The following is a 16770-nucleotide window of genomic DNA, read 5'->3' on the forward strand; positions in this document are numbered from 1 at the left end:
CACAAAGGCTGTTTCTATAAAGTTGGGCAGTTCAGACTTTGCAAGGACATTCTGGTGTTTCTGACTCATAGCCTGTAAGTACGTTTTTTTATATTTAAAGAATTTGCCAATGATGATTCAAATGTGAGTTTTAAGCAGTAGAGTAGGCTTGTTGTTTGTTGTTTCTCAGATCACAAATGCGGACATGGTTTTATGTTTATGCAGCGCGATACGCCACGCTTAAAAAGACAGTGCAAGTCATTATAATCAGTAATTATGTCCCCACTGGACGCAACAAATGCCTCGTTTGAAATGGGTTTTATTGGTTTTGTCTAATCTAGTGATGTCTGGATCGCGAACGAATCTTTCTATTTAACCGGTCGAACAAGTTCACCAAATCTAACTGAATCGTTTGAAACGGTTTGCGTCTCCATTACACACTAATCCACAAATTATTTAAATTACTCAGTTTATAAACGTCCTTACACTCCCTCTAACGCAAAATAAACCAATATCCCAAATTATTCAGTTACTCCTAACAGTGCATTGCCTGAACTGCTAAAAGAGAACCGATGATGGGATGTGCTCGGGCAGAGCAGCTGGACTGAGTCTCATACTGCTGGGAGATGGCATAGTATGTTAAGGGGTGTAACATTTCTGTCACACGCTTGAGGAATTCGGCCAATCACAACGCACTGGATAGCTGGCTAATAAGAGCGCACCTCACTTTTTTCGAACGATGAGCTTTGAAATAATCGACGCGTTTCAGAAAGGCGGGGCATAGAGAAGAAACAATAATGTACATTATATGGAAAATGTGTTTTAACCTTAAACTGCATAAACACATTGCATTACACCAAATAAACAAAATAATGTTCTTTTTAGCAGCATCATATGACTCCTTTAATGGTTTTGCTTGTTATACAAAAACAGAAAAAATATTTTTAAAAGACACTGTCATGTACTATGGAATCCCGTTTCCACCATGGAATATAAAAATATATATAAAAAAAGTGACTTTTTATTTTACAATTCACACAATTTCTCGCAATTCCAAGAAAAAAGTCAGAAATGCAAGATATAAACTCAGAATTCTGCCTTTGTTTTCTTGCATTTCTGAGTTTACATGTCACAATTCTCAATTTATGTCTTATAATTTTGAGTTTACATCTCGCAATTCAGCCTTTTTTCCCTCAGAATTCAGAATCTCACAATTCTGTGTTCATATTTCAATGCTGAGTTTAGCAATACTGACTTTGTGAGATAAAAAGTCACAATTACTATGTTTTCTGTGGCAAAGACATTTGACTAATACTTTATAACGCCTATCAGAAGTTACGGTTTACAAAAGAACATAAAATATAAACCATCTCACCAACTGCAAAAAACATTACAATAATAAAGAAACAACAACTTCCTGTCTGATGTCTTAGCTTTTACAGTCACAGGCACTGTATTACTGGTCACAGATAGCAAAGGGTTGTTAAGAATGCATGCAACCACAGAGCTTCAGATTCAGGAGGCAAGGATGTGTGTTCATTTGACCCATATAACCTTCCAGTGATACTAACCTTGTGATGTTGTCTTCGTAACTAAGCACACCATAAACAAAACAAATCACACCCATGACTGCAGCAAAAAACAGCATTTCTGTGTAAAAGCCCAGCCAGGCAAAGTAGATACCAATCTTCTCACCATAGTACTTCCTATGACAAAACACAAAGAGGAAATGTAACACTATGGCTTGATATGCTGCTCTAGAAAAGTGAGGTTAATCATTTCTTCTACTGAGATGTAATCAGCAGTGTAATGAAGATGCATTTGCTCCAGATTTGGTTATTGAACTCTTTGACAGGTATGCATGCATTGTGTCTGCAGTGTCCTCACTTGATCAGATTGAGTGGTTGCTTCTTGTAGAAGCAGAGGAATCGAGCCCAGTATCTATACAGATGATACCTCTCACTGTCACACTGCATGTCTTCTGCTTTCTTCCAGTACTTACACTGAGGAAAAAACAGCAATCAGATGTTGGTCAAAGACACCAACTCTTTCAACATGCAAGGGGACTTAATTGTCTTTGATGTTGGTAAGATTTTTTAAATGTTTTTAAAAGGAGTCTGTTGTGTGCACCTAGGAGGATACATTTATTAGATCAAAACACATTAAAGGGGTCATATGATGCGATTTCAAATTTTCCTTTCTCTTTGGAGTGTTACAAGCTCTTGGTGAATAAAGAAGATCTGTAAAGTTGTAAAGACTAAAGTCTCAAATCCAATGAGATATTCTTTATAAAAGTTGAGACTCGTCCACGCCCCCCTGAAACGGCTCGTTCTAACACACCCCCACATCTCTACGTCAGTATGTGGGAAGATTTGCATAACACCGCCCAGATGTTCACGCAAAGAAAGAACGCGTACCTTTTATTCTCGTTCTAGTATTGTTGTTGCTGCCTCCGCCATGTCGTAAAGACGCTGTGTGTTTCACTGTGAAAGCGAAACTACTTTGAGGACGATATCCGCTTCGTCATGCCTGGAGCTGATCCGTGCTGGTTGATGAGGAAATACATCAACTTTGCACTGTGGATCGCTGAATTAGCTTTCACCATGGACGAAGCGGCATCCAACCTGGGGTCGTCTCATGTGATTGCTGCAAGCCCAAGGTACGCTCCTTCATAGAATCTGCCTGCCGCACCGTTCTCAAGTCGCCCGCCTCTGCTCACTCAAACCGGCCGCGGCTCACTCTAGGCCTCCAGCCTCTGCTCACTCAATAATCCATGCGTTTACGACCTCAAGGTTAGATTATTGTAATGCTTTATTGGGTGGTTGGTCTGCACGCTTAGTAAACAAACTCCAGTTAGTCCAAAATGCAGCAGCTAGAGTTCTTACTAGAACCAGGAAGTATGACCATATTAGCCCGGTCCTGTCAACACTGCACTTGCTCCCTATTAAACATTGTATAGATTTTAAAATCTTGCTTATTACTTATAAAGCCCTGAATGGTTTAGTACCTCAGTATTTGAACAAGCTCATGTTACATTATAGTCCTCCACGTCCGCTGCGTTCTCAAAACTCTGGCAATTTGATAATACCTAGAATATCAAAATCAACTGCGGGTGGCAGATCCTTTTCCTATTTAGCGCCTAAACTCTGGAATAACCTACCTAAAATTGTTTGGGAGGCAGACACCGTTTAAATCTAGATTAATCTAGATTAAAGACCCATCTCTTTAACCTGGCTTACATGTAACACACTAATATGCTTCTAATATCCAAATCCGTTAAATGATTTTTAGGCACTAATAATTAGGTAAACCAGAACTGGGAACACTTCCCATAACACCCGATGTACTTGCTACATCATTAGAAGAATGGCATCTTCGCTAATATTAGTCTGTTTCTCTCTTATTCCGAGGTCACCGTAGCCACCGGATCCAGTGTGTATCCAAGTTAGAGGGTCACTGCAGTCACCCGGATTCAGTACATATCCAGCCCAGATGGTGGATCAGCACCTAAAAAGGACCTCTACAGCCCTGAAAGACAGCGGAGACAAGGACAACTAGAGCCCCAGAGACAGATCCCCTGTAAAGACCTTGTCTCAGATGACCACCGGGACAAGACCACAGGAAACAGATGATTCTTCTGCACAATCTGACTTTGCTGCAGCCTGGAATTTAACTGCTGTTTCGTCTGGCCGGAGGAGAACTGGCCCCCCAACTGAGCCTGGTTTCTCCCAAGGTTTTTTCTCCATTCTGTCACTGATGGAGTTTTGGTTCCTTGCCGCTGTCGCCTCTGGCTTGCTTAGTTGGGGACACTTCATTTACAGCGATATCGTTGACTTGATTGCAAATTATTGCACAGATACTATTTAAACTGAACTGAGCTGCATGATGACATCACTGAATTCATTGATGAACTGCCTTTAACTGTCATTTTGCATTATTGACACACTGTTTTCCTGATTAATGTTGTTCAGTTCCTTTGACGCAATCTTTTTTGTTTAAAGCGATATATAAATAAAGGTGACTTGACTTGACTTTACTCAAGGCCACGGTGTGTGATGCTGTTTTGTTGAGAAAGCAAAACTACTTGGTTTTTGCCTTCCAAAAGAAAACACGACTAGAAATCATGTTTATAATGGGTTTTATGTTTTTGTCTCGTCGCTCTGGCCGGACAAGGCATCATAATATGTTAAGAGGCGTTACATTTCCGTCATACACTTGAGGCATTCGTTTTATTGTTTTTGTCTCGCTGTATGGGGAATCGGAGTAAAAGTATCTTTTCAGAACGATGAGCTTTGTAAAAATCGATGCTTTTCAGAAGGCAGGGCATAGAGGAGAAACAATAATGTACAGTATGTGGAAAATTATTTAATAGTTTTTTTTAAACAAACCGTTTAAACATTTCATTACACCAAATACAAAAAATTATGTTCTTTTCAGCAGCATCATATGACCCCTATATTGTTATTGTGTAATATTATAACAATTTAAAATAGCCGTTTTAAATTTTAATTCATGTAATTTATTTCTGTGATGGCATTAATAATTAAATAATTTAATATATTTTTTGTAACAATGTAAAAGTCACTACTAAGTCACTAAAGTAAAAGTTTACTGCCACTTTTGATGAATTTAAAGCATCCTTAACGAATAAAAGTAAAAGTATTAATTAATATTGAACATAAAATCTTACTGAGCCCAAATTTTTGAAAGGAGATAGACAGACAGACAGACAGATAGAATAAAGTGCATACATTTCACACTTACATCATGAAGGGGATAAGCTGAAGTGTAGGTGCCGTTGTTCAGCAGACGTTTAATTCCCGTCTTATCTTCCTCTTTACAGTCTTCCTTGTAGTAAGGGCAGCGGGTCAGGATGTAGTACACGATTCTGTTGCGAGTGGAGGGAGGAAAAAATGTGTCCTTATCATCAATGAGGAAGAAGTCAACCTTGCTCTTATCAAAAGGTGCAGTGAAGTAGTCCGGCTCTGGCATCATGATGTTGTCTGGCAGCCGGAAAGGTTGAGTGAGCCACTCCAGATGAACTTCTTGAGCTTTGGGAATATCACTCGCTTTAAAGGGCACTTTAATCTTTAGCACATCAGCATAGGTGGCCAACACTTCCCACGGAGCGTGAATCTTCAGATAATACGTCTTACGGTCACCTGACTCCTGCAGGGGAAGATATTTTTGAGTGGGGAAGTATTATATATGATTATCAAATGCACAAAATCACATCAAATGACATTGTGAAGTAATGTGTGTGTGTGTGTGTGTGTGTGTGTGTGTGTGTGTGTATATATATATATATACACAGGTCCTTCTCAAAAAATTAGCATATTGTGATAAAAGTTCATTATTTTCCATAATGTAATGATAAAAATTAAACTTTCATATATTTTAGATTCATTGCACACCAACTGAAATATTTCAGGGCTTTTATTGTTTTAATACTGATGATTTTGGCATACAGCTCATGAAAACCCAAAATTCCTATCTCAAAAAATTAGCATATTTCATCCGACCAATAAAAGAAAAGTGTGTTTTAATACAAAAAAAAAGTCAACCTTCAAATAATTATGTTCAGTTATGCACTCAATACTTGGTCGGGAATCCTTTTGCAGAAATGACTGCTTAAATGCGGCATGGCATGGAGGCAATCAGCCTGTGGCACTGCTGAGGTGTTATGGAGGCCCAGGATGCTTCGATAGCGGCCTTAAGCTCATCCAGAGTGTTGGGTCTTGCGTCTCTCAACTTTCTCTTCACAATATCCCACAGATTCTCTATGGGGTTCAGGTCAGGAGAGTTGGCAGGCCAATTGAGCACAGTAATACCATGGTCAGTAAACCATTTACCAGTGGTTTTGGCACTGTGAGCAGGTGCCAGGTCGTGCTGAAAAACGAAATCTTCATCTCCATAAAGCTTTTCAGCAGATGGAAGCATGAAGTGCTCCAAAATCTCCTGATAGCTAGCTGCATTGACCCTGCCCTTGATAAAACACAGTGGGACCAACACCAGCAGCTGACATGGCACCCCAGACCATCACTGACTGTGGGTACTTGACACTGGACTTCAGACATTTTGGCATTTCCTTCTCCCCAGTCTTCCTCCAGACTCTGGCACCTTGATTTCCGAATGACATGCAAAATTTGCTTTCATCCGAAAAAAGTACTTTGGACCACTGAGCAACAGTCCAGTGCTGCTTCTCTGTAGCCCAGGTCAGGCGCTTCTGCCGCTGTTTCTGGTTCAAAAGCACACGCGTGTGCATGGTGGCTCTGGATGTTTCTACTCCAGACTCAGTCCACTGCTTCCGCAGGTCCCCCAAGGTCTGGAATCGGTCCTTCTTCACAATCTTCCTCAGGGTCCGGTCACCTCTTCTCGTTGTGCAGCGTTTTTTGCCACACTTTTTCCTTCCCACAGACTTCCCACTGAGGTGCCTTGATACAGCACTCTGGGAACAGCCTATTCGTTCAGAAATTTCTTTCTGTGTCTTACCCTCTCGCTTGAGGGTGTCAATGATGGCCTTCTGGACAGCAGTCAGGTCGGCAGTCTTACCCATGATTGCGGTTTTGAGTAATGAACCAGGCTGGGAGTTTTTAAAAGCCTCAGGAATCTTTTGCAGGTGTTTAGAGTTAATTAGTTGATTCAGATGATTAGGTTAATAGCTCGTTTAGAGAACCTTTTCATGATATGCTAATTTTTTGAGATAGGAATTTTTGGGTTTTCATTTTCATGATATGCAAATTTTCAGTATTAAAACAATAAAAGATCTGAAATATTTCAGTTGGTGTGCAATGAATCTAAAATATATGAAAGTTAAATTTTTATCATTACATTATGGAAAATAATGAACTTTTATCACAATATGCTAATTTTTTGAGAAGGACCTGTATATATATAAATATATATATATATATGTATATATATATATATATATATATATATATATAGTGGGCATAGAAAAAGAAAGGTCTGTGCTTGGGTATAGGAGAGAAAAAAAATAATAAAAAATAAAATAAAGTAAAATAAAGATGCACATTAGAAGTGCAACCATGAGGGGGCATGTGTGGCTCAGAACCTCACCGATTTATCTTCAGCCTCCAGCTCAAGACCAGCCTTTTCCAGGTTGGCTTCAAACTCTCTTCTTCTCTCCTGGAGGAAGAACAACACACAAAAACAGGCGTTTTCAACTATATCATTCATAGTCTCTTTCTCTTTTTTAACATTACTTAAGTAATCTTTTAATTGAGCTTTGTATCTGATATTTTTTATAATTAGACTATTTTTGGGGGCTCAACACTTCGCTGTGCAACTGGCTGTTGGACTTTCTGACTGGAAGAGCTCAGGCAGTACGGGTCAGCAGCAACACATCCAGCACCATCAGACTGAACACTTGGGCCCCCCAAGGAAGCCCCCCCAGCTCCCTCCACTCCCCTCTCCCACTGACACACTGGGACCTGTACCAGTCACTTTGTGCAGCACCGGTCTGCTCGCTACCTCATTCAGCACTGAACTGACCTCATTCAACTACCTCTTCTGTCAGTTTAAAAGAACTACTCTCTGAGCTACTCTCTGAGCTTTTTGTTACTTTAATCAGACTGAATAAGCTCTTTTGCACTACACTAATTTTATCTGCACTGTTTGTTTACTTAACTGGTTTGCACTCTATCTGCCACGTGCCTTGTGCTGCTTTATTTAACTTTTTATTTTTATTATATTTGTATAGTTGTATTTTGTATTTAATCTGTATCTATCTGTATTTTTATGCTCTACTGTTAGTGTTATCTGTATGCAAAAAGGGTCTGAGAGTTATGCAATTTCAATTCTCTGTATGTATGTGCTGTACATGTGGAAGAACTGACAATAAAGCAGACTTTGACTATGCTAACAGTGTGACATTTTAGATTCTGAAGGTTGTAAACAAGCTTTGAACTACATCTTTAGAGAAAAACTTGTATTTCCCACAACCTATAGCTACCACATCTTATCTTATGGAACACCATCTCGAAAGGGGATGACTCAAGGGATATGACCTTCATTAAGCAGAGTGCATGACCACACATCAACCTCTGCATACAGGAGAAAACAGATCAAACAGGTTCACCAGCAAACCCTTCAGTGTCGATTAAGGGTCTGATGAGAGAGAAGTGGCTGACCCCTCGTTTTATGCAATCAATGTTTAGCATTCAGTTTACTGTGCAACAGCTTCAATCTGACTCTGACACACTGTTTTTTCACTGTGCCTTATGACCCAGCAAACATCTCACCCCATCTCACCACCACTGCATGCTTACGTACAGGTCCCCATCAGACTATTTTTTGAACACAATGAGCAATATTAAGCACCAGTCATTGTTTGATCGCTTAACAAGGCCAAGTAAAGAACATTTAGGAGAGAATGCACACCAATTAGCATTCCTGCATAAAAATGCATAATGGGATCATGATTGTGGAAAACAAACAAAGTAGCAAAAAGAAAAAAAAACCTGTCATGAGTGAATTGCATTTTAAATGTGTGAATTAACAGAAAAATGAAAAATAAACAAGCGTCGTGTTTTAGACGTGCATTAATAAAATTACTATGAAAGTTCTGTATATTAGTGGCATACCGCTTTCTTGTCTCCATCCTTGTCGTCAACATAGGACAGGACAAAATCGATGTGCCGAACACCATCCTTGAAGTACACAGTGTCCCTGTTCTGTCCAAACTTGTCTGTCTACAAAAGAAAAAAAGACATTCCTACTCTTGTAATCAACCACATGACCATGGAGATTCATTCAGAGTTGATTTCTGTCACAATGAACAAATGAGACATGACACATGTGATTCCTATCAACTGTAAGGGTCTATTATCTTTTCCAGGTGAAAAAAAAACACAGGTACGGTATTTAGAGAACAGTTACTTCTGCAGAAAGTGTGAAATAAACATGCATACAAACACACATTTACTTAACTACTGTATATAAATGGGGACATTGCATAGACCTCTGCTGTTTTTATGTACAGCTAATTTTAAATCCTATAACCTAACCCTAACATAAAACCTGAGTTCCACAATTTAAGGGGGTCCCCAAAATATGGTTAAGCAGGTACACGCACACAAACAGACAGAGAAAAAAAAAAAGTACAAATATATATATATAAAAAAAAACATTTAATGACAAGTGTAATATTATGGCACCTTTCTGAAAATTTAAGCTAAGAATTCTCAAGATCGTATATTTATAATTTTTGTATGACATAATTTTTATTTGTCACACAAAAAAAGACACACATCTTACATCATGCATAAAAATCCCACAAGCACGGAGGAGGAGAAATTACCAACTGTACCTTCAAATATGCTGCTGCAGACAGTAACAAAAACGCTTGCCTGCTTGGCACGCCTTTTTTAAATAAGGCCATTCAGAGACTGAACCAGGGAAAGCCAATAAATTAGTAAAGTAGAGACAGTGTGCCATCTGTGAAGGCATTTTATTGCATTATACTAATTAAATGTGAGAGAGCTGACAGGAGCACTTATTTTCAAACAGGTACTTTGTTAATCAGTACTACTGATTCAGTGAGACCCTTGTGCGCTGCTCTGTTAGGAAAAGACATTGAGGATTATTGATCACTATTGATGTCAAAATGACAATCGCAGGCTTCCAAACAATCTATAAAGCAACAACAAATCCTCAAAAATCCTCAATTAGGCTAAAGGGATTCTTAATGATATCTATAGAGTTTCACATTATATAATATCTGGACTCAAGCAAATTAATTTCTACCAAGCGGCATATTTCAAACAGTAGACATGAGGGTCGTCATATCAAGGCCAAATAGATGAGAAAGCACTGGTGTTGCCCAGCAGAGCTGTAGAAGTGTTAAAAGACAGTGACAAAGAATTGCATGTGTTTAAGACAGATACTGAAGGTGATGGCTCACAAAACAAAATTAAATTTAACATAAAGTTGGTGCAGTCCAGTCTCAATCTGTTAAGCAGAAATTACCATCATCAATAAAATAAATAATGACATAAAATTCTAATACTGACTAAATATACTGTCAATTTAAATGAGAACAAAATAGCAATTCATTATTAATGTAGCAGTTAGTACTGAACACATTTAATATTCAACCCTAAATGTTTAATGTTTAATATAATTTAAAGTACAATTTAGTAATTTAAAGCTAGCTAGCTAACAAAGTAAGCAACAATCTCTCCTAGGTCCTGACTATATCCATAAGTTTGAGCCGTCATAACTTTCATAAAATGCTCCAGTGGTGAAAGCATTTACAAAATGTTCATGTTGCAAGCAGTGCTGGCAAATGCTAACTGAAAGCTGCACACTCTCTCACACAGAGACCTCTGATAAGAGCGGGACACTCCCCCTTACTGGAGACACCTTTGCCTGGAGACTCTCCTGTGACGATCTGGTTTATACTGTTCTGACTGAGATCATAGTGCTGCTCATTGTAATACTTCATCATTTAATACAAAGCAGAGCTACAGCTTCAACTCTAGATGCCCTCTCACCAAACTGATATCACAAGGGTGACCAATTCCATAACCTTGCAGTTATTCTTTTTTACCTGTGTCCAGGTTTAGTGAGATATTGAGACAAAAATGCACCATTGCATGCAGCTTGCCAAAATACTTGTTTATTGCTGACTGCACTAAGATGAAGAAAGTATCATAGGCAAAGTGCACCAGTAAGAGAACAAACAAAGTCATACTATAATCGATTGATGCTCGCTTATATGCCTTCATGTAAAAATAGCAAAAATCAGTGCTTAAGACTGAGGAAAGTGAGTATTATTATACTTTAATGCATCTGAACAACACACTAAAATGGTCCAATGTCCATCTTAACTTCAAGACTTAGACTCAACTTCAAATTGGCCCAACATTTTAGAGCAGTAGGGAGACCTCGTGGTTATTCACACGTTTAAACTACCACAACCTCAGAATGTGACCTATTTACCGCATTACAAAATACCACTCTCAGCAGTAATCCGTTGCTTTTTCAAACACGATAGACCTGAACCATAATCTGAAAAGATAATCTGAATGAGATGAAAATATCTGACATCTTACCTCCCGGTGACCAGGCAGCTGTGTCCCTCGGTCAGTGATGGAGTTAATACTGCCATTATTACCTGCAAAAGACACAGAGGAAATGACATCAGTACATTTCAGAACCATGCACAAATGCAATATAGTCTACAGGAAACCTGCCTACCCCGAAGAATTCATTCTCTTCTACACACTCTGTAGTTTGTCTCTGGGGCAGTACCCTTAAACGGAAAATTTTGGACCTTATTTACCCCTAAAATGTTCAAAGCAGTACCTTAAAGGTAAATAGTTCTACTCAGTTGTACTAATATGCACTTTTCTACTCTCAGAAAAATTTCTACTGCCCCGATGACAAGCTGTTTTACTCTTAAAAGGTACAATTTTTGCACAGTGTATGCAAACAGGAAATACTTGGTTACATAAAAATAGGGCTTTTTCAGTACAGTAGTTCCTGCCCACATTTACTACAGATCGCAGACCAAAGGTGGCAGTATTAATGTAAACTAGTGACTAGAGGTATTCAACTGACAGCTAAATTGATTCATTCCACTGTGTTAAAAGAGACATATTAAATTTTCAGAATCATTTATTTATTTTTCTATGCTGCTCCAATTAAATACACTTCATGTTTTACAGCGTTCAATTTTATAGCTGCTGAAGTGAAATGTCACACTACACATCATTTGATCAGTAGTACATGTCAGTTCTGTCTTTGCTGCACTTTTGCTCTCTTCCCCACATACTTTGGCAGACATTCCATTGGTTAGTCAGCCAATGACTTTAATGCTGAGCAGCCAATTTTGTGGGATAAAAACACTTCCTGTTGGGAACAGTCAGGCAGAGCATTCTCTTTTTGTACCAGGATACACACAACACATATGCCTGGCTAGTGCATATCACATCACAATTAGTGAGCAGTCTAATGCTGCCAATCAAATTAAAAATAGTTAACACTGAAAATTAGTGCAAGTTAATATATGTTCCATCATGGAAAGATTAGATTACAGTCTCTGAATGCTTGTTCTGTTAATTCGATCGTGCTTTATTACATTTTACATTGCCAGTTGTGCTGTCGTCATTCTTCAATTATTTTGGAGCAACACTGATATCAATTTATACAACAAAACCACAAAGCAACAGCATTTCTGATAAAAGCAGCTGTAAACATACACTTATATCCAGCCTTACCGCACAGGCACGAACCTTGACAAACCGAAGGTTACATGAGGCAATGGAATGAAAGAATGGACAAAGGCTTCAACATTTCCTTAAAAATCGCTAGCATTTGGAGCAAGGTTCACATCCCCAAATATCTGGTGCCACAGACAAGCACAGTTGTCACAATGTGATCTCTGGGATGCTGATGAAGCATAATAAAAAGCTGAATAATAATGAAAAGAAAGGAATATGAAGCAGAAACACAGCAGAAGATGAAAAACGTCAGAGTGATGGACGGACAGACAAGCGGCACGTGCAGCTCTGTCCGTACCTGCCTGAAAGGTCCTTCGGTAGCCCATCAGAACAGCACAGCCATCTTAACCCATGAGACGGATAGGAGTGTATAGATGGAAGTAAAAATGTAAAACCACACAAGCAACTTTTCTACATGCATTTCTCTAGGAGGAAAATAACTTGCCATGGTTAACACTTTAAACCACTACCAAAATCACAAAAATGTGCACTGGTAAATAGGTCCAACAGGTGCTGTGGTCTCGCAGGCTTCCTCTGATCGTGCTATTAGGAGTGATTATTAGGCCTACTGGGACAGAAGGCTTTAATAATGGCACCTTTGTGTAATACTTTGAAGCATAGAGGGAAAAAGCAGCAGTAGTGTTGATAAAACATTTACATCACTGCACTCTTAGGCCCCATTTAAACTGCATGGTTCAAGTGACCCAATTCCGATTTTTTCCTCTCATGTGGCACAGATCGGATATGACCGGTGAACGTGTAAGCAGGAAAAAACCGCATGGATTCCGTTTTTCTCAGATCGGATTCAGGCCTCATTCATATGTGGTAATAATCGGATATGAATCGGATACGTGCATTTGCGTGTGCCATGTAAGCAGACAAATCGGATATTCCCAGTAAATGCGAGTCGTACGTCATTAAAAAAGTGACGTCAACTCAGGTGGACACCACCAACTGAGATCACATGACTTATTATAGGCGTGATAGAGGACGAAGGATACACACAGTGGAGCAATGCGGAGGTTTCATGTATTTTAAGTCTTTGGGGCGAAGAGACGACAGTGCAGGCAAAAATGCAGGGTTGTTACAGAAATAAATAAGTTTGAAGACATTTCACGAGATATGGGGAGGCACGGTTTAAGCGCTTTTTTCTCCGCCGTACGAGACCAATGTTTTGCTGATTTTTTTTTTGTTGACTTTTCAATATATTATGGAAAGCAAAACACTGTTTAATTTTATTTGCATCTGCATCCATTGTATTTCGTGCTGTTTTACTTCCTTTTCCGAGTCAGAACGTCTACGTTTGGTAGTTTCAGCAGTGTATAGTGTAAATGCAAAAATCGGATACGGGTCACTTTTAAAAGATGATGTAAGCGGGTCGTCAAAAAAATCGGATATAGTCAGAAAATCGGATTTGGGCATCAAGACCTGCAGTGTAAATGCAGCCTTAAAGGCACAATATGTTAGCTTTCAACCGCTAGAGGTTGCATTTTCAAAACAATGACAAAGGTATAGCTTGATGATGCTATGAAGGAGAGTGGAGCGATGGGAGATGTCGTTTTCACCATCCAGAGTAGTGCTGTGTTCGATACTATGATGTATCATCACAAAGATTTGATGATACGAGTATCGATACAGCGGTCTCTGTATCGATTTACAGAATTTTTTTCTTTTTTCTGAAGTAACCCAGAGCACTTTTCATACACTTTATCATGGCTGAAGCATATTTTTTTCAATCTATAAGAATAATAAGCCTACACTACCAGTCAAAAGTTTTTGAATAGTAAGATTTTTTTTATTTTATTTTTTAAAGAATTCTCTTCTGCTCACCAAGCCTGCAATTATTTGATCCAAAGTATAGCAAAAACAGTAAAATTTTGAAATATTTTTACTATTTAAAATAACTGCTTTCTATTTGAATATATTTTTAAATGTAATTTATTCCTGTGATCAAATCATAATTTTCAGCATCATTACTCCAGTCTTCAGTGTCACATGATCCTTCAGAAATCATTCTAATATGCAGATTATCAATATTTAAAACAGTTGAGAACATTTTTTTTTTTCAGGATTCTTTGATGAATAGAAATATCCAAAGATCAGCATTTATCTTAAATAAAAACCTTTTGTAACATTATACACTATTCCATTCAAAAGCTTGGAGTCAGTGTAATTTTTTTTAATTAATTTTATTATAGAAATTAATACTTTTATTTAGGAAGGATGTTTTTAATTGATCAAAAGATTTGATTATAAAGACATTGATAATGTTACAAACGATTTCTATTTCAGACAGGCCTAAATGCTGTTCTTCTGAACTTTCTATTAGGGTTGCATGATAAATATCGCCATGATATTTAATGTGCATCTCGTCAGTTAAGCCGGTTCTGTAATCAGTGGTAAATTTCTACACGTCCGTGCTTTCATGTGGAGCAGCATTTACTACACTGATTACAGAACCGGTTTAACTGACGAGATGCGCATTAAACCGTGCCCATATTTATCATGCATCCCTACTTTCTATTCATCAAAGAAACCTGAAAAAAAATCTACGTTTATTTTTAAGTTTTCAACATAATAATAAATGTTTTTTGAGCAACAAATCAGAATATTAGAATAACTGAAAGTTGAAAAAAGAAAGTGACGTGACATACAGCGAAGTATGGTGACCCATACTCAGAATTCGTGCTCTGCATTTAACCCATCCAAAGTGCACACACACAGCAGTGAACACACACACACGGTGAACACACACACGGAGCAGTGGGCAGCCATTTATGCTGCGGCGCCCAGGGAGCAGTTGGGGGTTCGGTGACTTGCTCAAGGGCACCTCAGTCGTGTTATTGCCGGCCTGAGACTCGAACCCACAACCTTAGGGTTAGGAGTCAACCTCTCTAACCATTAGGCCACGACTTCCTAAAGGATCATGTGACTAGAGTAATGTTGCTAAAAAATTTCCTTTTAAAAATTAAAACATGGAAGAAAAGTTTTGTGATTATTCCTTAAAAAATAATGTTTGTTTCCTTTTAGTAGTTGTAGTAGTAGTAGGCTATGTACGTTCTACTGAAAAATAGTAATATGCACAATGTCTTCAAATTAAACCTTTAAACTTGAGACTTTTATTTTGATGGGTTGCCGTGAATACCTTTACAGTTCTGTGTATTTTATATGGCTAGTTTTACTCAAGTGGCATCAAGGGATGTATATTGCATTTTTTATATTAATTATGTAGAATGTTAAATTTTCTTAATCTGTTGATGCTCAAGAGTCATAATTATAAAAAAAAAAAAAAAAAAAAAAAAACGGTTTCCTTAAACCGGAAGGATCCCTTTAAGAGTTTATGACTTTTACTGGGTCAGCATACAGTACGGCTATCAAAGAGAAACCAAATTAAAGAGCTTGTTACCATAGCAACAACTCTCTTTCTCACTTTCTCCCAGTTACAACGAGCATAGCCTCACTTGTTGGCTGTTATCTGCAAGTGATGCAACAATTAAACAGTTTTAATTCAGATATGTTAAAAAAAAAATCTAGTAAAATAGTATTTTATACTATTTTAATAATGACTCATTTTAGTAGAGTAACTCTGTAACTAAATTAATCTCTCTATTACCTTATAAGAGGGGTCAAGGTAAGAAAACCACTCATGCAAACACATAAAAACAAACACAGCTGGCATGGTGTAAAAGGGAGGACTCGGAAATCTATTCAGGGCCAACATGGGTGTCGATGTTGCACTCTCTAGAAAGGATACCATGAGGTCTGCTCTGTCTGATAAGAGACTCTGTCTTCTGTGTGACAGCCCAGCGTGACAATGCACTGATAAACACAGAAGAGACAGCGGAACGATTCACACTGTCAGACACTATGCAGTACCTTTGAAAAGCAAAAGAGTCAATAAATGTTTTTCCGCAGGTTTTTAATGATTTTGCTGGATTATTAACGATTGTAATGTGTGCCTTGCACGGGACACTGGTTCCTCTGAGTTTTTTCCTCTGACTTTTGTCTGTCTCCTTTGGTTTGCTCACTGGTGGCACTAAGGGATGATTTCCATAAAGTGGTTTTGAAACATTATGTATTGTGACAAATGCTATACAAGTTCAGCTGAAGTGGGTTATGGTTTGTTATTGTCCACCACAAATGTTGGTTAAACAGATGTTAACAGAAACCTCCATATCTCAGCTCTGGGCTCCTTTACTTATCACTAGATCACCTTACAAGGTACATGTAGATATGTAAACATTTTGCCATTCTTGTACATTAGACCTTAAGGCCAAATGTAGATCTAGATAGCTCAGGTTTCCAAATTTAGGGTCAATTAACAATGGGAAGGATTTGAGTCTCAATCCATATATATTTAGCCCCTAAAAATTTTGCAGTTAGCTCCATAAACTGTACACAAATTTGTTATCACCTCAGTCCCCTGTAAATTTCATATGAAAACGGTGGGAGACTTTGGTCAGCTCCTCCCCATCTTTTATCACGTTCTTCAATCAGCAGACCATGGCAGTACAGAGCGAGAGACAGAGGACAGTGTGTGTGT

At 38.3% G+C, this 16770-nt stretch overlaps 1 protein-coding gene across 2 annotated transcripts in view; it reads right to left on the reverse strand.

The window, feature by feature from the left end:
* The window catches only part of LOC109051208 (anoctamin-5-like), a 37762-nt gene that overhangs the window by 10345 nt on the left and 10647 nt on the right, over positions 1 to 16770 (reverse strand). For both annotated transcript variants that reach the window (XM_042760140.1, XM_042760141.1), the window contains exons 2-7: positions 11058 to 11119; positions 8586 to 8693; positions 7060 to 7128; positions 4744 to 5148; positions 1867 to 1982; positions 1551 to 1685 (exon numbers count right to left, since the gene is read on the reverse strand). In XM_042760140.1, coding sequence (XP_042616074.1) covers positions 1551 to 1685; positions 1867 to 1982; positions 4744 to 5148; positions 7060 to 7128; positions 8586 to 8693; positions 11058 to 11119 — 895 coding nt within the window. The remainder of the gene's footprint in view (positions 1 to 1550; positions 1686 to 1866; positions 1983 to 4743; positions 5149 to 7059; positions 7129 to 8585; positions 8694 to 11057; positions 11120 to 16770) is intronic.

The sequence above is a fragment of the Cyprinus carpio genome, chromosome A7 (genome assembly GCF_018340385.1).
Source record: "Cyprinus carpio isolate SPL01 chromosome A7, ASM1834038v1, whole genome shotgun sequence".
Lineage (NCBI taxonomy): Eukaryota > Metazoa > Chordata > Actinopteri > Cypriniformes > Cyprinidae > Cyprinus > Cyprinus carpio.